This window comes from Setaria italica, chromosome III (genome assembly GCF_000263155.2).
Source record: "Setaria italica strain Yugu1 chromosome III, Setaria_italica_v2.0, whole genome shotgun sequence".
Classification (NCBI taxonomy): Eukaryota; Viridiplantae; Streptophyta; class Magnoliopsida; order Poales; family Poaceae; genus Setaria; species Setaria italica.
In genome coordinates, this window is record NC_028452.1 from 15,017,846 (window position 1) to 15,041,303 (window position 23,458).

The 23,458-nt window shown below is 46.0% G+C and overlaps 4 protein-coding genes across 8 annotated transcripts; 2 read left to right on the forward strand and 2 right to left on the reverse strand.

Moving 5' to 3' along the window:
- Window positions 1-830: 830 nt before the first annotated feature.
- LOC101785345 (trafficking protein particle complex subunit 5) lies at window positions 831-5,431 on the reverse strand. Its single transcript, XM_004961626.3, has 8 exons — window positions 5,124-5,431; window positions 3,239-3,327; window positions 2,944-3,007; window positions 2,442-2,519; window positions 2,045-2,121; window positions 1,891-1,957; window positions 1,699-1,806; window positions 831-1,128 (listed from the first exon to the last, which is right to left on the reverse strand). Exons 1-8 carry the CDS (start codon window positions 5,193-5,195, stop codon window positions 1,099-1,101), a joined length of 585 nt encoding a protein of 194 aa, XP_004961683.1. The 5' UTR covers window positions 5,196-5,431; the 3' UTR covers window positions 831-1,098.
- Window positions 5,432-8,279: 2,848 nt separating this feature from the next.
- LOC101785750 (ABSCISIC ACID-INSENSITIVE 5-like protein 2) lies at window positions 8,280-11,033 on the reverse strand. 4 transcript variants are annotated; one of them, XM_004961628.3, is made up of 3 exons: window positions 10,913-11,033; window positions 9,889-10,738; window positions 8,280-9,663 (listed from the first exon to the last, which is right to left on the reverse strand). In XM_004961628.3, the coding sequence occupies exons 2-3, from the start codon at window positions 10,720-10,722 to the stop codon at window positions 9,370-9,372; spliced, it is 1,128 nt and encodes a 375-aa protein (XP_004961685.1). In that variant the 5' UTR covers window positions 10,723-10,738; window positions 10,913-11,033; the 3' UTR covers window positions 8,280-9,369. The 4 variants fall into 4 exon arrangements, with proteins under 4 accessions (XP_004961685.1, XP_004961686.1, XP_022680575.1 ...); XM_004961629.3 differs by lacking the exon at window positions 10,913-11,033 and having other exon boundaries at window positions 8,280-8,616; window positions 9,592-9,663; window positions 9,889-10,904; XM_022824840.1 differs by lacking the exon at window positions 10,913-11,033 and having other exon boundaries at window positions 8,280-8,853; window positions 9,592-9,663; window positions 9,889-10,904.
- A 1,238-nt stretch (window positions 11,034-12,271) lies between these two features.
- On the forward strand, window positions 12,272-15,543 carry LOC101786947 (ADP-ribosylation factor 2). The gene is made up of 7 exons (XM_004961631.3): window positions 12,272-12,427; window positions 12,904-13,064; window positions 13,850-13,920; window positions 14,238-14,357; window positions 14,713-14,831; window positions 15,025-15,106; window positions 15,201-15,543. The coding sequence occupies exons 2-7, from the start codon at window positions 12,917-12,919 to the stop codon at window positions 15,204-15,206; spliced, it is 546 nt and encodes a 181-aa protein (XP_004961688.1). The 5' UTR covers window positions 12,272-12,427; window positions 12,904-12,916; the 3' UTR covers window positions 15,207-15,543.
- A 3,884-nt stretch (window positions 15,544-19,427) lies between these two features.
- On the forward strand, window positions 19,428-21,270 carry LOC101752807 (non-specific lipid transfer protein GPI-anchored 2-like). Of its 2 annotated transcripts, XM_004961632.4 has the most exons (3): window positions 19,435-20,243; window positions 20,330-20,434; window positions 20,851-21,270. In XM_004961632.4, exons 1-3 carry the CDS (start codon window positions 19,826-19,828, stop codon window positions 20,982-20,984), a joined length of 657 nt encoding a protein of 218 aa, XP_004961689.1. In that variant the 5' UTR covers window positions 19,435-19,825; the 3' UTR covers window positions 20,985-21,270. The 2 variants fall into 2 exon arrangements, with proteins under 2 accessions (XP_022681103.1, XP_004961689.1); XM_022825368.1 differs by lacking the exon at window positions 20,330-20,434 and having other exon boundaries at window positions 19,428-20,243.
- The last annotated feature ends 2,188 nt before the right edge of the window (window positions 21,271-23,458 follow it).

Below are 23,458 nucleotides of genomic sequence, written 5' to 3' on the forward strand. Positions count from 1 at the left end.
TCTGTGACCTTCAATTGGATAGCGGCAAACACCTGTTTCAAATTGTACTAGAAAGAAGTAGCAGAATAATTGTCGTGGTATGTCATAACCAGATTTCGATTAAGATCCTCTGGTGGCTCCTGACCAGTGAGCGGTTTCCAAAAATTTGGACTTTCATGAGGAATCAAACATACCTTGAATTAGAATGCATATAAATCTAAAAGAGTAATTGAGTCTTTACTATGCGGTGAAAAGCTCAATATTGTATAAGTATACTCTCCTTGGCATGGACCCGATAGTTTACGGAAGTCAACGAAAGTCATTTAGCAACTGGTTTTTTTACCATACATTGTGGTGGATCTTGGATTGAGATTTTGCCTTTATCCAATGTGTTTGGGCCTTTGGGGGTCAATCATTCACTTGGGATGTGTATCGCACTAATTGAGGTTTCGATAGATAAAGTAATGAAAGTTTTGCAGTATTGGTTGCGCTGTTAAACCGAAGGCAAACTTTTGAAAACTCCAGAACAGTACAAGGAACTGACTTTACATGAAGTTTGAATTGCAGTTTTATCAATAAAAATTAGCGTGATATTTTCAAATGCTCATGAAAAGATACTAAACAGTGAAAACTGGACAGTTTTTCGAGAATCAACAAGACATGGGAAAAGAAATAAAGTAATACACCATTACTTCTATTTATGTTCTTCTGGCACACCACACCTAAATGGATATGTAAGAAGTATTTAGCAGATCAAATGGTAAAGAAAAAACTATAGACCCATGTATGTGACTTGGTACACTTGCTCAAAACATAAAAATCTGCCAGGTTCCAGAATAGAAAAACAAGACTGGTCAAAGATGAAATATTCCTTTTATATAAGGTGAAAGTCAATGAAAAGTATCTGATACAGGAGCGGATTTGGTAGACAAAGCAATGCCTTACATTTCGAATTCCAACAAGACTGATGAAGCCCCTGCAATATCATCTTCACCACTTTTATTCTCAAACTACTATTACATAAATCGAGTACAAGAAACTGCCAAACTACCCAGCCTCGATTCACCTCACAAATAGACCAGAAAAAAAAAGGTTTGGTGTACATGCATAGCATGAAACTCAGCCAAGTCTTGCTTCTCGGTGCAAAACCTGAAAAGAATATATTTGCATGAACTTATTGTAATATAGCACAACAAATAGATGACATTATAAAATGCATGTGGTCAAATTTCTGGACAATTGACCAACAAATATGCATGGAAGGACTTCAATAATGTTAGAGATCATGTTGTTATCTAAACCCAAATCTCTTTAGCAAGGGCCAGAGCAAAATTTAGTGGCTTATAGATAAATGAATAATTTAGACTCAGCATAGTAAAGGTTTAAGATTGATGTCTTATATGTCTGGCAGAAACATATCACATTAGACTCCTATATTGAATGTAATTAGATGCAAAAGTGTTTAAACAAAAACATATGTCTGTTTACTACAGCAGATTTTGTGTTGTGAATTTCAGTTAGCGACAATAATCAGTTGTCCATCAGTATAATGCCTGATAATGCATGGTCTTTGTTACAGAGTTATCACTAATATGAACAATATTTATGAATTTAGCAACCCAGCAAAATTTTCTATTAATTTCTGAGTCTAGTAAAAAATAGCACACACATCATTCACGTGCAACTGAAATAATAACATCAAACAATACAAACTTCTACCTCCTCAGCAAACTTGATCAAGATTGTCGTCCTTGGCCTTTGCTGGCCTTCAATTGGCACAAAGTGTGCAGTGACTACTGCAGGAAAGCCAGCATTATCTAATACACCCTACAAAAAGTTACAGAATAATTTGAAATAAGCTCAGGTCAAATGATAAGATCAATGGTCGGACGTGAGAATTGGAAATCCTACCTTTACAATTCCTGCAACAAAGGCTCCGCAGTTGAATGCTCCCATATCTTTTGGCACCGAAATGAACCTGCCAAAACAGGGGGAAATTTAAAACATCACATTTTAGAACTGTAGAAAAAAGAAAATATTATGAAGTCCTCATAGGTCATCAAACCGGTTAACAAGAAGCTCCTTTTCACTAATCATGTATTCATCCTCATGTTCAGTTCCCTTCTCAAGTGAGTCAGCCACCTGGTAACATAAGAAATCAACTGGTGGAATCAGCAAATAAATGTCAATAGTTTCAGTCAGAGTCTAGCTAGTTGTCAGTTAGAGTCAAAGGTCAGCTTGCGGCATGCAGCAGGTTGTTGCTCATGCCCAAGTCTCAGGAGGCTACTATGGCCATGATCTTTGAGTTGTTAGCTATTTATACTAAGGAATAAACCAGAAAACACTGCAACATTCACAGCAATTCCTCGCTGATAGCAAAGCTCAAGGACCACAAAAGATGTCAATCACTCCATTACGAGATAGAATAGGAATCAGAAAGATAGTCACCAGTAACATGTTACCTTTCCAAATAGGACCTTCCATACAGTGCTGTGAATGAATGATAAAATCCCCAGAAGTCGTGTTTCTCGCCTATTCCCCTGAAATAATAACTCATAATCTTTACTAACATCACTACCTCAAAAATGAAAAACTAGGAAAAGAAACACAAAGCACAGATTAATTCTTTAAATCCAGAGAGCACTTGAAGTCGTTATAGATATTACAGCATATGAACATTCCATCTTATATAGTTAATTAAAAAGATGAGCTGATACAGTGACACTACATTTATTATTCAATTTGTTCATGAAAATGCACTATGGCTTATACTAAATGTACACTGCTTGGATATCCATATGTGATATATCAGATATGAGCTTCAAGAGTAAATTCTGCTTAAAAAAACAATTTATTTTCAAAAATAAATAAAACTATAAAATGTTATCTGCCAAGAGAAAGTTTTATTTCAGCCTTTTACAATGCTAAAATATATAATGCAAGCCAAAAAAACTGGGAACAAACCTTCTCTCTGTGACAGAGAAGTTCAAGTACCCTTGCACCAACAGCATAACCAGCATCCTCCAGTCTGAGAAGAAAGCAAAAGAAAAATATAGAGCTCAGAGGAATTTATAGGTCCATGGATAAAATTTATAGAATAAATTTATGTCATCTCGGTATAACATAATAGCATGTTGTAACTGAGAGAGTTGAACCACATATCAATCAAGACAAGGTTGAAAAAAAGCATCATGATAGCAAATAGTCAATTAACCTCAGTACAAGTTCATCAGACCAATATACACGCAATAAAGACTACCTCCGTTCCAGCTCCGCAATGTTGTCGACTTGTGTTTGGTTGTACTGAACCAACTCTGAGAATAAGAATGCAAATGCACTCAAACTGACCTACAGATGATAGAAAATCACTTAGTATACAATGCAACAAAAAAGGCCACGAGAAAAAACAACTTAGTTACAAAACAGAAACCCTAGAGACACCAAGCCCATGAGTAAAGCTCATCATAGTTTTTGACCACTGAAATTGCAAAATTTGTCGATAACTAAAGAGTATTTTACCAAAGAAATAAGCAACAACTCACTGGCCGCTAATAAACATGTCACTAAGAAACCTCAATTGTAGAAAGAAGAATGACAAAAAATGTTCTATGCAATAAAATATTCTGTTGGACTGTGGTGATCACACTTAGACACTGGATGCAGTGCAAAATTAGGAGGGTATTGGGTACTTACACTTGGTGAAGTGGGTTAAAATGGCACTTTTGAGGGGTCCTGCATTTTATCCCTATGTATATGATAGTTTTGAGGGTCCTTTAACGTGATCACTTATCCTTATTTTAATTCCCATTCCTACTGTCCTCAACCATGAACTTGGGCACTGAGATCACGATACAGATGGCCAGCGACAAGGCTGGTGAGCCCAGTCAGAAAGCCTAGGGCTCATACCAAAAAGCCATATTGTGTCTGGCTGGCTTTGAGAGCCTAGAATCCCATGCCACCACCAGCAAATTTAATAATAACAAATGGTCTGCATCAACGCGATTGTCTGGTAGGCTGGCGGTATGGTTTTGCAGTTGTTAATCGTATTAGATTCGGAGAGACAAGGGAAATTTACTCCCAGCCCTCTAATTTTAAGTGTTCTTCAGTTCACTCATATAAACTCCACCCTTTTAAGACTTCAGTTCATTATCCTTCTTTAAACTTCACTTCAAGCTGGCTGGGTGGAGATTATTTGAACATGTTGGAACAGATGAACCAAGTATGATTAAATTCCAAAACAGAACTGACCCCCTATGATCAAATGCTTTTGTATGAATAAACAAACTGAGCTCTTGGAAATTAACATTCTATAACAAATCTCAAATTCAATAAAAATGCAGTTCTGTTCACCTAGAAAACACATTACTGCAGTGCGCACTCATGATACTGTTCCATAAAGGTTAAGAAAATAGTGAGGATTCTATTTTAGAAAACAACCATCAACAATTGAGATGATATTTCCCTACCCATCATATGAACTCTGTTTGCAACTGACAGGCAAAAGAAAACATAATTTCCCTTCATTGATTTTTTGCTTATAAGCAATGACAATAGTTTAGGTCCACTTCAATGAACTTCAGAAAGCAATGAGATCTACTTTTTTTTTCCAATTTCTAATTGATATGAATGTGCTCCATCTAGTCACAAGCAAGGTTTGTTTTAGAATGTGTGTAGTTATTAGTTAAACTCTTCAACTAAACTATCAATACGAAATAAGTAGATATCCAAGATGAAAAATGTTAAGAGCATATTTGTCTCAAAATGCTTCAATCATACTGTAATTTCAATATGTGTCTACAAGGAAGCTACAGTAGAAATCAGGGGATCAAATTTGTGTTATGTAGTCCATTCTGCTTTAAAAGGCAACACCAATTAGTGAACAGAAGGAGTACAAATGAATTGAGACAAATTCAAGTGATTGTTACCAAAAGCATCAAATTATTCAGTGGACCAATCATCTGGCCACTGCTTGAACTAAAATGATTAAGAGCAATGATCCTCTGGGAGTGCAACGAACTGGAAGGGATCACTTTTCCGGTGCGGTGAAATGCTTGCCCAATGTAGATCTACATCACGAGCACGGATCCAGGGTGGCCGTGCGCGTGTAGACCCGAAGGGAATTCGAAGCGGGGGCTGCCGCGTACCTCCTGCCTGCCGCGGCTGAGGGGCTTGTCGAGGACGTTGGCGTACTGCTTCGCCTTCCCGACGCCGATCATCTTGCCCGCTCCCTCCTGCTGGGTCCCGCTCTTTCACCCACTTCCGCCCGTTTCTTGGAATAGCTAGCGGCGGGGAGTGTGCGGGCGAGGAGGGCGTGCGGCGCCGGTGGTGGGGAAGGGAGGAGCAGGCGGCGTAGGAGGGGAACGGGGCGCGGTGGTGAGAGCACGCCGGTCGCGAGCGGAGATCGGAGAGGGGAGGAGAGGGGAGCCGAGGAGGAGGAAAGCAAATTCAGAGAGAACCGTGATCAGTTATTGGGCCAGCGGCTACTAGGCTTTGCCAAATGCCAAAGCCCAACTACTGCCAGATAGCCCAGGTGCAGTCACGTTGCGAACTCATCACGGTTCTCTCTGAACTTGGCCAATGGCGACGATATGCAGACAGGCTCTGATCGAGTGCCTGGCCTTCTATGGTGGAAGTAGTAGAGAATAGAGATAGAGAGGAAGGGAGGAGAAGCAGACAGAAGAGGCTGCCGGCGATGGGTTTCAGGGCGCCACGGCCATGACCATGAGCCCATGAAGACGGTGATAGTGAGAAATACATTGCTTCTGCACTGGTCTATGGCTTCGTTGAGTTAGCATTGCTTTTACCAAAACAACATCAATCGAAACAGCCTTCTCGGTTATGAATATAAACATGATCAAGACAGATTTGCGCAACAGGATGTCTTATTAGTGGCTCAAAAGCTTGATTTTGTATTATATTGAGAAGGATCGATATTTTTTTAAACTCAAGAAAGAGATTCTTAGAGGGATTGACGGTGATACAATAAGAAAATGTTTCAAGCCAAAAAAGGTGGGAACATAGACTTAGTTCTTTGTTGACTAGTGGTATTTGTTCTTACTTCTCACACTATTATTACATTTTTTAAATAGATGGTCACTTATTCACTTATATAGCAAAGTGGTTGATTTGTTTTTCAAATTGATAAGTTGCTTCGTTAAGCTTTTGGTGTATGTTGAATTAAACGGTAGAAAAGCTGTTTATAAAGCTTTCAAAAGCAGTTAATAACGGAAGTAGATTCATAGATTCTTGTTCAGCCTCTGTTTTAAAGAACAAGGTTCTTGTTCGGAGTTGGTTCAGGCTACTATGAGGTTCTGAGCCAGCAGACAAAATCACAAAAGCAAGGGAAGAAGTACAATTCCACTATCTGAACCAAACTCAAGTTACAGGAACGAAGAGAAAACAGGCTTTCTCATCCCATGGGCCTCGATGGGAGATGTCAAAATTTGCCAAAGCTGCAAGAAGGAATCAAGAGAACAAAACCAAGGGATCAGCATCAGCTCTTCTAACCTGCCTCGGATTACAACTCCAGAACGGTCAGCAAACAAAACTCTATATACAATCATCCGAGATCTTCCTTAATCCTTCCTCATCAGGTCCTGCTAATTCTGCTTCGGATTCGACTTGCTCGGCGTCTGCTTCTTCAGGCTCGCCCCGACGCCGACGCGGCTGTCCTTCCCTGCCGCAGCAGCCGCATTCAGCAGCTGCGTGCCGCCTGCTCTCGCGATCGTGACCGGCAGCAGCTTCCGTGGCTGGAACCGGGAGCTGTCTCCCGACGCCGAGGCATCGCGATCTGCCTGTGCTCTCGGCGTGCAGGCCAGGCAATGCAGGAGTAGCAGGGCGCAGACGACGGGAGCGCAGACGGCGGTGGATCTCATCGCCGCCGACCAGGATGCGTGATTGCAGAGGAGAGGCTAGGCGAGCCACTGCTAGGAAGGATACGAGCTGCCAGGTGATTGTGAACGGAAAGGTTTCCAGTGGAGTAGGCTCGAAGGCAGCCTTGACTGAGTGATGGCGAGGCTCATCGCAGCTGCGATGCCAACGGCATGTGAGTGACGAGTTGCGGCGAGCTGGACTGGTACGGTCTCCATCGCACACCTAACCAGCGTGCGCTGCTCGTCTTTGAGGTCGAGTGCGAGCGTCGTGCAAGTCACATGGGAACCGACGATCGCGACCTGATCCGGCTGCGTTTTCTTGTCCGATTGTTCCATCGGTTCTCGCCCATCAGGATTCAGAAACCTTCTGTTCGACTGTTCCTTTTCAGATTTTGCTGGCCCGAGTTTTCTGCGGACAGCCAGAGCCACAGGCACTGGACGCCGGAACGTAGCCGTGATGCTGATCTCGCTCGCCTATGTCATCGTGTCGCCACGCCTCGGTCGTTGTTCTTGGATGATGGTGGGTTAGAGAGGAAAGGAAAGCGCCAGGAAATCAGGCGAAGAGCTCGCGGCTGAATGGGTTGGGGCACTTGCGTTCCGCCTCACCCACCCCACTGGAATCACTGGCTCGTCGTGCAATCCAGCGGCGCGCTCCGGCGGATCTCCTCGAGACCTCGACCACGCATCACGTCGCGAGGTGCCCACACCCCTCATCATTGGGGGCTTTGGCTTTGGCGCCGATTACCATCACGTCGTAGCAACGTGCACGCCGACGAGGCGAGGGAGGGAATGCTGAGGGTTGGTTGAGTACCGGATGGACCGAGTGAAAGACCAAAAGGGATTTGGAACTTGGGTCTCAGTTCGTGAGCATTTCATAGTAAAAACAAGACTCGCAAACTGAGATTCGAATTCTGTAAAGAAAAAAAGAACTCACGGATTGGCAGAGGTGTTGCCTGCCGCTCACGGCTCACCTGAGAACGTTAGCTGAAACTGGAAATGAAGGGCAGATGTTCATTAGGTCGAACACGATGCCACGTAGTACCAACGAAAAACAACAGCAAGAGGCGCACTTGGGCAACAGGCACTTGAATGCTTTATCCAGTATAAGAGCAACTCCAAGAGTATCCTAAAAAATTCTTCCCCAAAACTATGTATTGGGAGTTCTTCTAAAAAAAATTTTCCCCAAAAATTCACAGCAGATCGCTAATAAATAGCCCCCAATATTTCAAACACAGGCCACGTCATCGTATTGGGCCCATCGGAAGGGACTGGCGGGCGTGCGGGAATCAGGATTGGGGGAGGAACGCCAATGCTAAAATATACGTGGTGGCAGGCTGTTTTTTAGCGTCGCTAAAAAATTGGGGAAGGTTTAGGTGGATTGTTGGAGTTCATTTTTTCTCTTTTTTTTCCTAAAAAAGATATTGGGGGTAAGATTAGCAGCCTCTTGGAGTTGCTCTAAGAGCTCTCAGGACTAATCATGTGTCTAGAAGATTTACATACTGACAACGCCTCGGAAATGATCAAGGGTTGCTACTGATCCTATAGCCTCAATCTATCAATTGTTTCTTACCCCCCCCCCCCCCCCCAAACACACACACACACAAAAAAAAAAGAAAGAAAAAGAAAGCAAACTATATAGGTGTAATGTACAAAAATCGCTATGAGCATTGTCACCATCCCAAAATCAAAGGGCGGACGAACTTGTTCTCCTGAGCTGATACTTCGGTTCTGGAGGAGGAGCAGAGCTCATTATCTCACCAAATTCCTGAAAATAATGTAAGTATAGGACCCCCAATGAAAAGGCAACGTTAGAAATGACATCAGAATGAATACAAGCACGAAAAAAAATTATAAGCAGCATTGCATGCAAGTAAAGCGCTACCGTTTACCCACTGTCAAGAAAAAACGCAGCATGCAGATCAAGCACTCAATTACTTCATGGTGCCAAAATTTGATGCATCGCCAGAATAGAAAAGGAGCGTCACAATCTCATTGTGCTAGGCTTAAAAAGAAATGGATTGTGAGGTCATACATTGTGAAATAACAAATCTGATCAGTGCAAAATCTGATAAATAGTATAAAGATGAATGGAACAAAGTTTCTCAACATAACTAAAATTTCTAATGCTCAGCAGAAGCTCTGTTTTTGGCAGTCATAACAAAAGTATTGGCATCAAGCATCTCCATATATAACTAGTAAGTTATGATGCAATTGCAGATATTGTCCAATGTCCATTAGGTTCTCTGAATCTGAGGACTTGTTCCCATTGCAAACCTTAATAATGAGGAAAATACTTCCTCTCCCCCTTATATAGATTCATATTGCTGATTTAAGATGCTAAACTAAACAATACAAACAACACATGTGTGATGTTGTAGAAAGCAGAAACAACAATGAAAGCCTGGTTGACTAACTTCAAAATTGTTCATCCAACACTGAAAGAAAATAGTAGTAACTTTTAGGAGGTCAGAGAGAGAGAGAGAGAGAGAGAGAGAGAGAGAGAGAGAGATCTAAAGCATCATACGTCAATTGTGGTTGTCAGGTAGCACATGACATAGCTATTGAGCACTAAAAGAAAAAAAAGGAACCAGGAAATGAATAGATAGTTAACATAGAACAGAAGACTTGACCATCTGAAGAACAACAGTTTTGCAAGAACTGACAGTTTAATATGAAGACATAGTGAAATGTTTTTTGCTGAATACCCTCCACAGAAAGAACAAGAAAAGGATAAAAGTACCTTCTGTTTCTTTAGCCTCTCATTCTCCTCTTCTAGAAGGGATACCTTGTTTTCAAGCTCATTAGTATAAGCCTGCCAAGCACAATGCATAAAGTAATGAAACTGATAGCTATACATAGAAGGAAAAAGGAAAGTCCAATTGTAGCAGGTTTCATATCCTAGCTAGACAGTACAAAATAAATACCAAAACCCATGCATTCAACATTTCATGAGGCCTTCATGTTGCAATCAAAGCGTCAGAACAAACGATGACATTGGGTATAGAAATTAGAAATGAACAGGACAGAAGAGGTAGACCTGCTTTCTCGCTCTTGACCGTGCAGCTGATTCCCTATTTTTTATCATCCTCTTCTGCCTTCTTTCAATCACCTTATCTACCACCTCCCCTGAGACACCACGCTTGCGCCCAGGTGTCTGAGGGTCCGAAAATGCACCAAGTGTTGGTGAAGTAATCTGGCCATCGGAGTACATTGAATCCAACATAGCACCTGTAGCAACAGACAATGGCTGGGGAGCCAACTGACCAGCCATGTATGAACCCACCAAACTCGGTTGCTGGGACTCCAAAGCTTGCTGCTGGTACTGCTGCAACAACTGTGCTCCAGGGTTCAAACTGGAAGTGCCAGCCACCATAACATTGCTCCCAACTGTATCCATATTGACCAGAAAATCATCTGAATCCCTCATAAGTCCTTCCGGAACAACCCCAGCTTTAACCAAGAAGTCCTCAAGTGTCATCTCCCCAAGCGTCGGCTGCCTCTCCCGCCTGTGCTGACCACCTTCTCTAGCACTGGTCTCTGGTCCATCCTGGATGCCCTTCCACACCTCATCAACAGTCTTCTTGCTCAGCTGCGGAGGCATCACAATGCTCCCTTGTCGCTGCAGGCTCGATGCTGGATCAGGCTTGCCTATGACAGGGCCATTCGGGTCTACACCGTCAGGAAACACGGTCTTCAGGAGGTCATCGAAATTCATGCTAAGCAATGGCTCTCCCAAATGGTTCTGCACCTCATCCAGGGTAAGGCTGTATAAAGAACCCTGTCTTGCCAAACCCTGAATCTGCCCGCGTTGCGCCGAGCCAGCATCCCCACCTCCGCCACCTCCAGCCTGTGATGCCATTGCCTGGATCATGAACCAGGGACGGACCCTGTATAGCAGTATAGGACATGGATGTACACATGTACACCCAATAATTTTGCAAAAAATCGAAGTTAGTAAGAAAAATACATGGTCAGATCCGAATACGAATAGCATGTGTTAGGGGTTTGGGCGTTCGATTTCGCACAGCAGGAAGGGAGGGGAAGGGAATGGGCGGGCATACCCCTGTCGGACGCTCGTCGCCGTCGAGGCGCCCGACGAATAACTGGCAAGGGCTGGCGCCACTCGCCCTGTCGTCGCCGGCTCGCCGCTAGGAAAGGTAGGCCGAGACCGAGAGAGCGACGAGAAAGGTTGGGGGTGGGGAGAGAGGAGAAAGAGCCAGAAATTCAGCAGCGGCCCACGAGTTCGTCAGCCCGCCGCACGCATGAACAGCAAAAGCAAGATCAGAAGGCCCAATTTGGCCCAGCGCGCGAGACAACTCAGTTTTTTCCCCATTTTTTTTTCATGTCTACCTTTTTATTCCATCTTCTTTTAATACTTCCAACAATTCGTCATTTCATAAATATGTGCCTTTCAACAATTTTAAATTCTTGATTATACATTATGTAGAATCTATTTCAATAAATTTTAACATATTTTCAACATTTCATGTTCAATATGTTGAAATTGTAATATCAAAATGCCAAAATTGTAAATTCCAAATATTGAAAAAGTTGATTAACTTTGCACCTATCAACATTTTACAAAAATCTAGGCCAGTATTCTATAACAGTTGGTTCAACATTTTACAAGAGCTAGTTTGTTTGAAGCCATTAATTTTAAAAAATAAAAATATGCAGTGGGTCTTATTTTTGTTGAATTACTTATAAGCACCATCTCACTTCAATGATTCTTAAAACAGATGCTCATTTTTTAAGAATGCATTGATGTGATAGTTTGATGTCAAGTGCCGCGTGCCGGGTGTAATTATGGCCGACCTTTCGCTTTTTGGACCCAACATTTAGAGGCCGGAAGCCCAAAGAAACTATGTTTTCAATATTTCCAAATAATTGGTTAGTTTTAGTTGTATAATAGCAGTATTCATTGTGCCCATGTATTGTCAATGCAATTACATTTGATGATGATTGCTTTTCATTGTCCCTGTATTTTAATTTTTATTAGCCAAATAAAATCAAGGTCGCATCTAATTGGCTCCACTTCAAATCACAAAATAAGTCAACACGTCCAAGCACACAAATTGCACAAACTTTGTCATCAAATGATCGATTACGTAAGCACTTCTAGGAAAGGAGCGAAAAGCTGGAGATGTTAGGACACAACTTGGACGTTAATCAACGTCATGAGTTTGAAATTTTTCTAGAGAAAGAGGGTGATTTTGAACTTCGAAGTGGTTCCTTCATTCCGAAGCACTTCCAAATCTCTGCAGGAAAAAAAAAATCATTTACCACGCAAACGCGCTACACAGGCAGAGCCAGCCAGGCACGCCCACTGCCTTTGCATCGCTGGCCCCCACTTACCAGCAGGCCCCACAGGCTGCGCTCCTCAAATTCGTTGGGCCCACCTGCCCGTGACCCATGCCCCCTTCCTCTCATATATACACCTCCCAGTGCTCTCCGCCTCGGCCTCTCTCTCCGCCTCCCCCTCCCCTCTCCATTCCTCTTCCCCTGCGATCCGAGCCCGCACCCCGCAGGGAGGAGAGGCGATCACCTGATCACCAGGGCGAGGCCTCGCGATCTCGGTAACCACCGTTCCTCCCATCGATTCAACTCCTGGCTGGTCTCTTGGTCGATGTGATCCCGCTCCCAATCCGATGGGTTTGGCCGATTCGGTTCGCTGCGTTTCTGCGCGCCGCTGCGATCGGCTTGATCCGCTAGGTTTTGGGGATCACGGGAGCTCAAACGCGTAGTTTCATTGATAGGTTTGATCGATTTTGGGGGAATTTATTCGAGGAATCCCGGCGTGTTTGACCGGGCCCGCTCGATTCAGCTTCTTTCCGACGCGGGTGCTCGCGAATCTCGGGAGGGTTTCCTCGCTTGTGCCCCCCGAATCCGATCCTTTCCCGCGGTTCGCGTGCGCCGTTGCCGCAGATCTGTGTACTGGTGGCATCGCCTTCAGCGGATCTAGTTGCACTGTCTTTGTTTCTGGTGTTACTGTTATCTGCAGAAGCGGTGTGGATCTGTGGGGCTGAGGCTTTCGATTTCGTTTCTATCTCAGCGCAGGAGCGGAGATGGGGCTCACGTTCACTAAGCTGTTCAGCCGCCTCTTCGCCAAGAAGGAGATGAGGATCCTCATGGTTGGTCTCGACGCGGCCGGTAAGACCACCATCCTCTACAAGCTCAAGCTTGGCGAGATCGTCACCACCATCCCCACCATAGGTACCACTCTCATCCGCATCTTGTGCATGTGCCACTGCTGTTAACAGTATGTTTATAATGTTAGCTGTTGGACTGTTGGTAATTTGTGAAGGCATGCAGTCTATTCCTTGCTCCAGTTTATACTGTATTCTATGCAGACTTATGGAGTGTTCTATCTTTGCACAATGCCCTTTAGCGCTTTAGGCTTTAAATGTATTTGGAAATAAATTCACATCTGATATTATTTCTCTATATCAGTGAAGTTTAAAATATGTATGCTACTTTACACAAAATGGCTGCATGTTTCATCTCATTTGTTGGCTTTCAGTATTTTTTTTCATTTTGTCTTTGGACCTATTAGCTGACTGCCTGACTTCCAGAAGGGACACAGGCTATACCACAGATTATGATTAAACTAGTGAGGTGTCAGCCTATTGCTTGCATTGTACCTTTTGGATCATCTTTAGTATTCATATGGTCTGAAGGGAATAGACTTGTTCACCATGTTGTCATTTTTTAAATTTGGTCACCAAACAATTGTTTTTGAAAGTAAATATACCCATACTTGTTTTGCTATCCTTTAGTTGTGCCAATGCCCAATTGTGTCTTCATTGATTGCTCGTGAGTTGCTGAACATCTTGTACTGTTTTTATTGGTATTTGGTTCATTCATGCTAATATTACTCTCTTAACGAAGATATATATCCCCAAGTACATTTTCACTATATTCTGCTGCGGGGATTTTGCATTTTTTTATCTGACTCATTTATCTACATTTAGCTAAATTTTTTATCCTTGAAACTGCAGGATTTAATGTCGAAACTGTTGAATACAAGAACATTAGCTTCACTGTTTGGGATGTCGGTGGTCAGGACAAGGTAAGAATAAGACCTTTTTCTTTCTGTGATGGTACTTTATATACCATGATGTTTGGTGTTGCCAATTTCATTTGTGATATGGCAACATGAAATTTAGCACTTGCACAATAGGGAATTATACCCAGACTTTTTTTTGTCTTGATATGTTTAATTGTTTAAGTTGTTATCAAGTATCGATGATTCAGAGTATAGATGCCGATTAACTTCAATTTCTATTGGTAACATACCAGTCTTGCATAAACATTAGGAGCCTTATTGCAGGTTACTTTTAGCATGATGTTCTTGTGGTCTAATTGCTTCTGTGTTTTTTTAAATAGATCCGGCCCTTGTGGAGGCACTACTTCCAGAACACCCAGGGCCTCATTTTTGTCGTGGACAGCAATGACAGAGAGCGTGTTGTTGAGGCCAGAGATGAGCTCCATAGGATGCTGAACGAGGTATATCAAAGTGCATTACTATTTCAGTGCATTCAATTGAGATGTAATTGCTGTAGCGATTGTAGATTACATACGGTCCCATATTCTATGGCCAAAATGGGGCCTTATTTTTTTAATCTTTTGGGCTCCAGTAGTGCACAATTTATCACTAAGATTCGCAGTGAATCTTTAAAAGGTTTTTAAATCACCATCAAAATTAGCTTGCACTGGTGAAAAAAATGTACCATTTCCTTTTTTTTTCAAAATTAAAAGTGTTCTGCATGATATATGTAACTAAGTAGTGTTGATGGAAAAAGACTAGCCCTTAGAATTCGTATATCTCTTGATTAGTGACATGGTTATCTTATGGTGATAGGACGAGCTTCGTGATGCTGTGCTTCTGGTGTTTGCAAACAAACAAGATCTTCCCAATGCCATGAATGCTGCTGAAATCACCGACAAGCTTGGCCTTCACTCCCTGCGCCAGCGGCATTGGTATGTCTCTTATCTTTCAGAAATTGTTTGCTCATTCACAAATATTTAATCAAGGGATGGTCAATGGCAACATACCTCCAATTAGAAAGTGAAGTATGATATGACTTGTTGATAATGATTTAATTGCTATTGTTTGTGCCTTGGTTGAATTGATGCAAATGCAAATTATTACCTGTGTTTTCACCCATTTCAGGTACATCCAGAGCACATGTGCTACCTCTGGTGAGGGTTTGTACGAGGGGCTTGACTGGCTTTCCAACAACATTGCCAACAAGGTATCTCAGCAGAGTTGCTTTTCATGACGCATCTTTGGTATTTCCACCTGAAAGGGTTGCGCAGCTTACCATATGCCGTTTAATTTCGTTACAGGCTTGAGGCATCTTGGCAGAGCTCTGATCAATGAAAATACTTCGGATGTTGGAGCGCGTACTGCCTTTACCATACTGCTATGAACTATATATAGTCGTGACAGTGACAGATAATGTGGGGTGTTTTTGGGAGTACTAAAGCTCTTTGGTCAAGGAGCTAGCTATCAGATGTTTTCGTGGGTATTGCTAATTGTCCGTTTTGGTTCGTTCAAGGTATACTATGAAGCGCCGTTGCGCTGTGTACTGGACAGTGAGGTGAGGTGTTGTAGTATCAGACTTGCCTCTTGGCATTATGGCATAGCTAGCTTAATGGTCGCGTAATTTGTTGTGTGCAGCGTATCTTACCTCCCGCGTCTGATGTCCAATTCTTGTCTGTTTAGTACTCCCTCCGTTTCCGCAGGTCGTTTTAGCTTTTGTTGCTAAAACGACCTACAGTTTAAAATGAAAAAAAGAAAGTACTGCGCGCCGGTCGTGCTTGTCTCAAAGCAGGCCTTTGCATCGTGGCCCAAAAGCTAGTTAGCTTTTGTCTTTTACTGTGCACACACGGGTAGATATAGATCTAGTTTGCTTTTTTTACATCACGATTCCTTTTAGTTTGTTTTACAGTTTTAAAATGTGATAATTTTTTTTCTGAAGTGTCCGTTTTAAATTTCGTTTACCCCATTACATCCTTTACGGTGAGATCTACAAAACTAGATCCATGATTAATACATTTTGTATAATTTTTATATACCCAACCACTTATGTCGAATGTACAATAGATAGTTCTGTATTGATTGTCGAGCATAAATCTACCAATCAATTATATGCAACTTCCTACAAAGCTATTTTATGTGTTGTTATGTATCTTAAGTACCTAAGTAAATTGTCATATTTTCCTTTAGATAAAGTGATACATATCCCTACATAAGTTGTTCCATTACCTCTACATAAGTTGTAATTACGTAGAAGTTATCACACGTTATATACATAAGCTGAAACTAACTAGTTGATACAAGTTCTTACATAAGTAAGGATGCTACTGGCACGGCACAAGTTACTACGTGTTCCTGCTTAAAATTCTAAAGGACAAAGAACACAACTTTTTACTTCTAAAAGTATTATAGAAAGTACTAGATCGTTTGAATATAAGTTACTACTATATGTATAAAATATCTACATAAGTTGCTAATACCACTACATAAGTTTAGTAAATGTAAAATCACTTCAAAATTTATGGAAAGTGGGTCTTATTTCGTAGATAAAACTATAAGGATTATAGCAGTGCTATCGGATTTAAAAATTTACAGACTATTGGAAAAGTTATCGTAGATCAAAGAAAATGGAACAAAGTATATGGGAGGGTACACATGACACATCCACCTGCTATCGTTGCATATCTTCTTCCGAATGAATTGCTACACGACAAAAAACTTGCTCTTCTCCTCTTGGCGTTCCAATTGCATGCACGCTTGTTGGATAGAGGTATTCCGCTCGCATTTGCTTCGTATAGAATCGCGCGATCACTTTAGGTGGTGTTTAGTTCATGAGCTAAATTTTAGTTTCTAAAATTTAGCCTCTAAAATTTAGTTCTGCTGGAGTGTTTGGATCCATAGGCTAAATTTTAGTCCTCATCAAACAATGACTGATTTGCCCTTATTAATGACTCCCTCCTCCTCCTTTCCCTCTCTCTCCTCTCCCCTTCGTCCCTGTCTTGCCGCCGTCTTCCTGAGCCACCATCCCCACCCGTCGGTGCCGCGGCCCTCTCCTTCCCGCCGGTAGCCGTGGGCCCCAGATCCGGCGATGCGGCCGCCGTCCGCACGCTCCTGGCTGACACCAAGGCCTCGGGCACCTCCCTAGCCGCGCTCGCCGCCGCGCAAAAGCCTCATCTCCACCACCACCACACAACCAGACCACACCCGAGGCCGTGGGGGGCGGGGTGGCCGGAGGAGGCGGGGGGGGGGGGTTCGGGGCGGCCGGAGGCGGCGGGGGCAGGCGGAGACGGCGGGGTTGGGCGTCGGAGGCGGCGAGACAATCCACTTGAAGAGCGGCAGGAAGAGTGCGCCGCCGAGGAGGTCCTGCACGTCGTCGAGCTCGCCGTCAACCGAGATGTGGAGGGAGTACAGCGCCACCACGGCAGCCTCCCTCCCCGTCCTCCCTCCTGCCGGCGGTCGCGACCCCTAGATCTGGCTGCCGGCGGTGGCGGCGGGGGCGAGGCGGAGGCGGAGGAGGAGGTGGCGACGCCGTGGGGTCGAGCGGAGACGGCGGGGTCGGCGAGACGGCGGTGGCGGGCGAAGGAGGCGGAGGCGGCGGTGCCGGCTGTAGGCGGCAGGCCGGCCGGAGGAGGTGGACGTTGGAGGCGGAGGAGAGGGAGGGGTGCGGGAGGGGGGACCACGCGAAGAGGAGAGAGAAAGGGGGGCAGGGTGTGGAAATTAGGGGGGAAAGCACTTTTAGCCCCTTTTAAGGCCTCTTTGAGGGTTAAAATTTTTAGTTCAAACTTTAGCTATTCTACACTTTTTGCCCACCTGTTTGGATCCCAAGAACTAAATTTTAAGCTAAAAGTGCAGAGCTAAAATTTAGTCCTTGGATCTAAACAAGTCCTTAGGTGCAACTAGTCGCGTATTAACGCGGTCCAATTTGAAACGGAGGAGTACTGTAATCCAGTCGGGGGCCCTCGGCTGACGTCATGGCTGGCTGGTTAGACTGGTGCACCGGACTCTCCTATCTGGAACCTTTGGCCAAGCTCAGGCCACAGGCGCAAAATCTTGCTTGGCCCATGCAGGCTGCAGGTGCAGCTGAGCTCACCGGAAGACCGACGCTGTCGTGCGTTGGTCCTGCGCTGTCGTGTTGAAAATTCGGCGCGACATTTTTTACCCTTTTGACTCTGAAGTGGACCATGAACCACAACACAGGCAGCGGCTCCGATTCCGCTGTGGTCACTGCCTCACTGGCCCCGCCGGCGACATGCTTTCTCCGGTCGTACACTTCACACTTTCTCACGGGCAGGACCCAAGAACAGGCCATTCAGACGATCGGCGTGAATTAAATACCTCTACTCTCCCCATTTGCTTCCTCAACGGCACAACATGCGACGTAACGTGACACTATTGACTCGACCAAAGAGATTTTTCGAGGCGAGCATCGGAACATCTTGAATGCGCCCTTGATGCCGCCTGCCCCATCTGAACGCCGATCATGTGAGCTGTGCGGATTCCGGCGGCACGGGAGGAAGCTGAAAACACATACATGGCCCTTTCCGCCAGGTCCCAGGAAGAAAAGAGAAGGGAAAGAAATCCATTTTCTTTAATGCATGACGTGTGAACCGTGGCAACACCGGCACGCGTCGCCCGGTTTGGTTGCGGCGGCGACTGCACCGGCCGGGGGCTCCGGCCTCCGGGCATGCATGGGCTTTCTCCGGTTCGTACTCCCTCCCGGTTTCACATAGTAGTACAGCCTGTGCCCTGTAGGAATATATGCGCGCGCACGTAAACGACGATGGCGTGACGGATCCGAGCGGATCACGCAGCCTGCGCCATGCCGGCCGTGCGCCTCTTCGCAGCGTCTGGCGTCGCGAACGCGTGGACGGCGGAGGGCAGGCGGCACCGGCAGAATGCGATGAGATGCGCATGGACAATCGAGAGAAAAAGGTTGAAGAAAAACAAGAGGATGGATAGGATAGATCATAGAAGGGGGTTGTTTTGGCAGCCGGAATCGCGATCCATTAATGGCGAGTGCGTGCGTTCGTTCGTTCGTTCGTTCTACCGGTGCTCCTGCCGCCGTCATTAATGGAGGCCCCACCCACGATGGACGGGGTAACATCGATCGGCAGCCAGCCCGCACGACAACCTGACCGTTGGAGTATATGAGAGTTCGCGTAAGAGGTTCCATGTGTCCCGCGTCAGGAGCCATGGAATTCCAGATCCAAGTAACTCACCAAACAGAGCCATTGATCTCCAACGCGTCAATGACATGCCATGCCATGCCATGCAACACGCCCGTGCTTAATTCTCGTGATCTCGTCGTAGGTCTCATCTCGAGACCCTGAAACTACCTGATGCCCGCCGATCGAGTTCCCGTGCAGCCCACACCTCGACATCCCGTGCGGTGCAGCCGCAGCCAGCAGCGCATTATTACTGCAAGCCGCTGGAAACCTGACCAGGACGTACCCGGCTACGAATTTAAGGTCCCCGACACGTACAGCATGCACGCCGCGCGCGATTCTACTAGTAGGAGTACGCGCCAACGAGAAACCAACCGACCCAATTAATTCCGCTCTCGATCCGGGCACAACCTAAGCTAGTGGGTCGTCGCAGCTCACACGCCTCGTCCGACCACCAGCCCAGCTGGTCGCACGCCGCTCGCCCCCAGCCGATCCCGGCCGCCCGATCGATCGATCGGTCGGTCGAGACGTGCACGCACCGCGCAGTTCGTTCCCACGCCGGCAGCTGAGCGGCGTGCACCGCTACGATATATACGGGCACGATCATCGCTCGGGCAGGCCGGCCGCTTCCGAATCCACTCGCTCCCTGCACGCCACCGCTTCCGAGTCCTAGAAAACAAGCCGCGACCTCGCCCGCCGCCGCATCCAAGCCGGCCGGCCGGAGCCAGGAACTAACCCCGGAGTAGCTAGCTAGCTACCTCACACCCATGGCGGGGACGGCGCATCGTCAGCGGCCGTGGGCAGCGGCGGCGCTCGTGGTGGCGGTGGCGGTGGCGGCGCTGCTGCTGGCGTCGCCGGGCGGCGCGCAGCCGCTGGCGCCCTCGCCGGCGGCGTCGGCGTCGGCGTCGGCGCCGGGGCCGGCGGGCGGGATCGACTCGTCGTGCATGAACTCGCTGCTCAACATGTCGGACTGCCTGACGTACGTGACCAAGGGGAGCGCGGCGCGGCGGCCGGACGCGCCGTGCTGCCCGGAGCTGGCGGGGATGGTGGACTCCAACCCGGTCTGCCTCTGCGAGCTCCTCTCCGGCGCCGCCGACTCCTACGGCATCGCCGTCGACTACGCCCGCGCGCTCGCGCTCCCGGGGATCTGCCGCGTCGCCACCCCGCCCGTCTCCACCTGCACAGGTTCGTTGGCTTCGTCGTTTCTGCTCGCCACCCTTCTCTGGACATACAACCCTGGAAGGGATTAACCGATGGGAAATTAACTGCAGCCATGGGGTTTCACGTCCGCGTGGGCCCAGCCGCAGCGCCCGTGCCAGGGTCTCCGTCGCCCATGTCAGGCATGGCTCCCTCCGGGGAGGGCCCGCAGTTCCCAGGCAAGCACAGATCGAATCAGCGGTTGATGGACGCTCCTACTTTGATCCGTTTGTTAAATTATGATGTTGCATCTGTTTTGCATGGAGATCAGTCAGCCAAAAATGAGATGTGGGCCGGCATGTAGAGGTTATCCTGTTCGAACAAAGAATTTTAATAGGAGATCAAAATCTAGAGGAATACTGTTAATGCTGAACATATACTCCTAGAACTTGTTTGACTGTTTTTTTTTTTTTGCAACTAGAACATCAAAATTGCTGTCAGTCATGTTAGGCAGCATCAGATGTTGGTGACCGTAGGTGATATCATAAGTGACAAGATGCTCTTGTCGCCACTGATAATTAATACACTTTGACGCTCCGTACAGTTTGGTTCGTGTACTCGTCACGTATTTAATCACATCTGCATTGTTCTGCAGGGGCATCGCCGATGGCCTCGCCGCCGCCGTCGACCAGCCACGCGGCGCGGCGCTTCTCCGCCGGCGGCCACCTCGCCGCCCTCGCGGTGCTGCCGCTGGCCGCCGCCGCCGCCGCCGTCAGCGGGATGCTCTAGTTAGAGCCGTAGAGGGCGTTCTACAACCCGAAGCATTCGATCAGGTCGTCGGAACGGGATCGGAGTGCAGAGATCGTATCAGAGCGGTCCACGATGGCTTTGATCCATTCCTTCTGTCTCGAACCCAACATTGTCCTGCACATTGCATGTATCTATGCTTATCATCATGTCCTGTACTGCTAGCTATTGTATACCGTGGTGGCTAAGCTCGTATGGCATTGGCCTGTGTTCTTGGCTGCTGATGAGAAGATTACATTTTGATGCGTAGTGTCAGTGACATACATAACTCCCTGGATCTCTTCCTTCCCTTCACGCCTTTCGTGTGATTTGGGTATGGTATGCATATCTTTACAGGTGTGTGTACATACATAGAGAGAGAGAGAGAGAGAACTTTTGGCTGTCGTCACAGCTCACAAAACATGCATGGAGCTCCGGCGGCAAACACGGCATTGAATCCCAGCCGCGGTCACGCACTGATCGGCCAACGCCGCCGGCGTGAACCGAACCGGGCCGAGCACGGCGTACGTCCTCGCCGGCATTGATTGAGTTCAGCGGGTGAAACGAACGAACACGTCAGTCCGTTGATGCCTCGTCCCCGTCCATTGAATTCCCCCAACCGCCGCTTTGATGGGCGGCGCTCCCATGCATGTGACGCCACGGAGCTCGGTGGCAGTGGCAGAACTGCGAAACTGCGGTTTGCCAGGCGCCCAGGCCAGACACTGGGTTACGGGCAAGCGTCCAAGAAGATTTTGTGCAGGTGTGGTCAGGATTCGGTTGGGGCGTTGGGTGGATGCGTGCAGAGAGAGGAAAAGGAGGCGCAGGAGGATTCATGGGATAGATGGCCAGATGGGCCAGGCTCAGGATTCTCGTGTAGACATTCAAGAAAAACTGCATCCATATGGGAGCCCTCAACAGAGACCAGCCGTGGCATGTTCGTCCGGTCGTGATGGCCGATCTGCGGCTCGCCGTCCGGCGCTCCAAGTCGAACGCGTGGCATGGCCAGCCGTGGCGCTTGTCTCGTTGATCACAGCCACGACCCGCTCGCAAGTATTGATGCCACCAGCTCCGACCAAGGACTGCCAGTCCAGCAGCCTCGGCCGGAGCCGCGGCGAACCACCGCACCGCCACTTCCTTGACAATTTTCGCCGGCTGGCCATCGGGTTGAGCCAGGGGAGGGAGCGTCTTTTGTTCAGCTACTGTACTGATCAAGAGAGCAAGGCGATCCGTTGTCACTCGTTCTCATGCCAAGAGCAAAAGAGAATGAACAATTTAGGGGTCCAGTACCCCACTTGAGGGCATGCTCTCGATTCTCTAACATGCACACGATACAATCATTTCATTGAAAATGATTTAGAATACGCAAGAAACCTAAAGTTGGTACTACGTGCTTTTGAGAAGCTTTCTGGCCTTAGAATTAATTCTCATAAAAATTAATTGTTTTGCTTTGGAGAGGCAAAAGAGTTAGCAGGGGATTATGTGGCACCCTTTGGGTTTCCTTTTATTTATTTAGGGTCCCGATGAACTATCGTAGAATCTCCAATAGGGATTGGGGTAGGATTGAAGAGAGATTTCAGAAAAAGTTGAGCAGTTGGAAGGGTAAGGTTTTGTCAGTTGGGGGAAGATTAGTACTAATAAATTTAGTGCTTTCTAGCTTGCTGATGTTTATGATGTCTTTTTTTAGATACCTAAAGGAATTCTAAAGAAGTTGGACTATTATAGGTTGAGATTCTTTTGGCAATCTAATGCACACACAAAACAAAGTACAGACTTGCTGAGTGGAGCATTCTTTGTTTATCAAAGTGTTTGGGAGGTACGGGGATCTTAAATTTAGAAGTATAGAATCAATGCTTGCCATGCAAGTGACTTTTTAGGCTTCTCAATGAAGATGGCAAATGGCAGAATCTTATAAAGAAAAAAAAATACCTGAGCAACGAAACCTTGACACAAGTGGTAAGGAAGCGTGGAGACTCTCAGTTCTGGGCAGGGCTTGTGGATGTTAAAGAACAGTTTTTGCAAAAGGAAAATTTGAAGTAAATAACGGGAAACAGACTAGGTTTTGAGAGGATGGTTGGGTTGGGAATGAGTCATTGATGGATACATATCCTTCTTTGTACAATTTGGTTACAGTAGCTAACGTGCTAAGCACAACCCCTTTGAATATATGGTTTAGACGTGCTCTGAGGGGTGATAAGGGGATTCAATTGCTGAATTTGGTGGCGAGGGTACCACCTGTTCATTTGAGCGACCAAAAGGATAGTTTCGTTTGGAATTTGCATAAAAGCAGAGGCTTTACAGTTAATTCTATGGCTTTACAGTTAATTCTATGTATGCCGATTTAATGAGGAATGTTGGTATACCTTCAAAATGTGCTTCCTGAAAGTTAAAAATCCCGCCCCGCTTAAGGTAAAAGTATTTCTTTGGTACTTGAAAATGGAGTTATTTTTAACTAAGATAACTTGGCTAAAAGAAAATAG

What these genes read in the sequence shown, in the direction of transcription:
- LOC101785345 (XM_004961626.3), bottom strand. Translation starts at nt 5,195, where the DNA reads ATGATCGGCGTCGGGAAGGCGAAGCAGTACGCCAACGTCCTCGACAAG. An exon ending in AAGGAGCTTCTTGTTAACCG is followed by an intron (nt 1,958 to 2,044) that starts GTTTGATGACCT and finishes CTGTTTTGGCAG; the next exon opens with GTTCATTTCGGTGCCAAAAG. An exon ending in TTGTTGCAGGAATTGTAAAG is followed by an intron (nt 1,807 to 1,890) that starts GTAGGATTTCCA and finishes AACTTTTTGTAG; the next exon opens with GGTGTATTAGATAATGCTGG.
- LOC101785750 (XM_004961627.3), bottom strand. Translation starts at nt 10,845, where the DNA reads ATGCTATTCGTATTCGGATCTGACCATGTATTTTTCTTACTAACTTCG. An exon ending in GGTCAAGAGCGAGAAAGCAG is followed by an intron (nt 9,664 to 9,888) that starts GTCTACCTCTTC and finishes TGTGCTTGGCAG; the next exon opens with GCTTATACTAATGAGCTTGA.
- LOC101786947 (XM_004961631.3), top strand. Translation starts at nt 12,917, where the DNA reads ATGGGGCTCACGTTCACTAAGCTGTTCAGCCGCCTCTTCGCCAAGAAG. An exon ending in ATGTCGGTGGTCAGGACAAG is followed by an intron (nt 13,921 to 14,237) that starts GTAAGAATAAGA and finishes TTTTTTAAATAG; the next exon opens with ATCCGGCCCTTGTGGAGGCA. An exon ending in TCCATAGGATGCTGAACGAG is followed by an intron (nt 14,358 to 14,712) that starts GTATATCAAAGT and finishes TTATGGTGATAG; the next exon opens with GACGAGCTTCGTGATGCTGT.
- LOC101752807 (XM_004961632.4), top strand. Translation starts at nt 19,826, where the DNA reads ATGGCGGGGACGGCGCATCGTCAGCGGCCGTGGGCAGCGGCGGCGCTC. An exon ending in GCCCGTCTCCACCTGCACAG is followed by an intron (nt 20,244 to 20,329) that starts GTTCGTTGGCTT and finishes AATTAACTGCAG; the next exon opens with CCATGGGGTTTCACGTCCGC. An exon ending in GGAGGGCCCGCAGTTCCCAG is followed by an intron (nt 20,435 to 20,850) that starts GCAAGCACAGAT and finishes ATTGTTCTGCAG; the next exon opens with GGGCATCGCCGATGGCCTCG.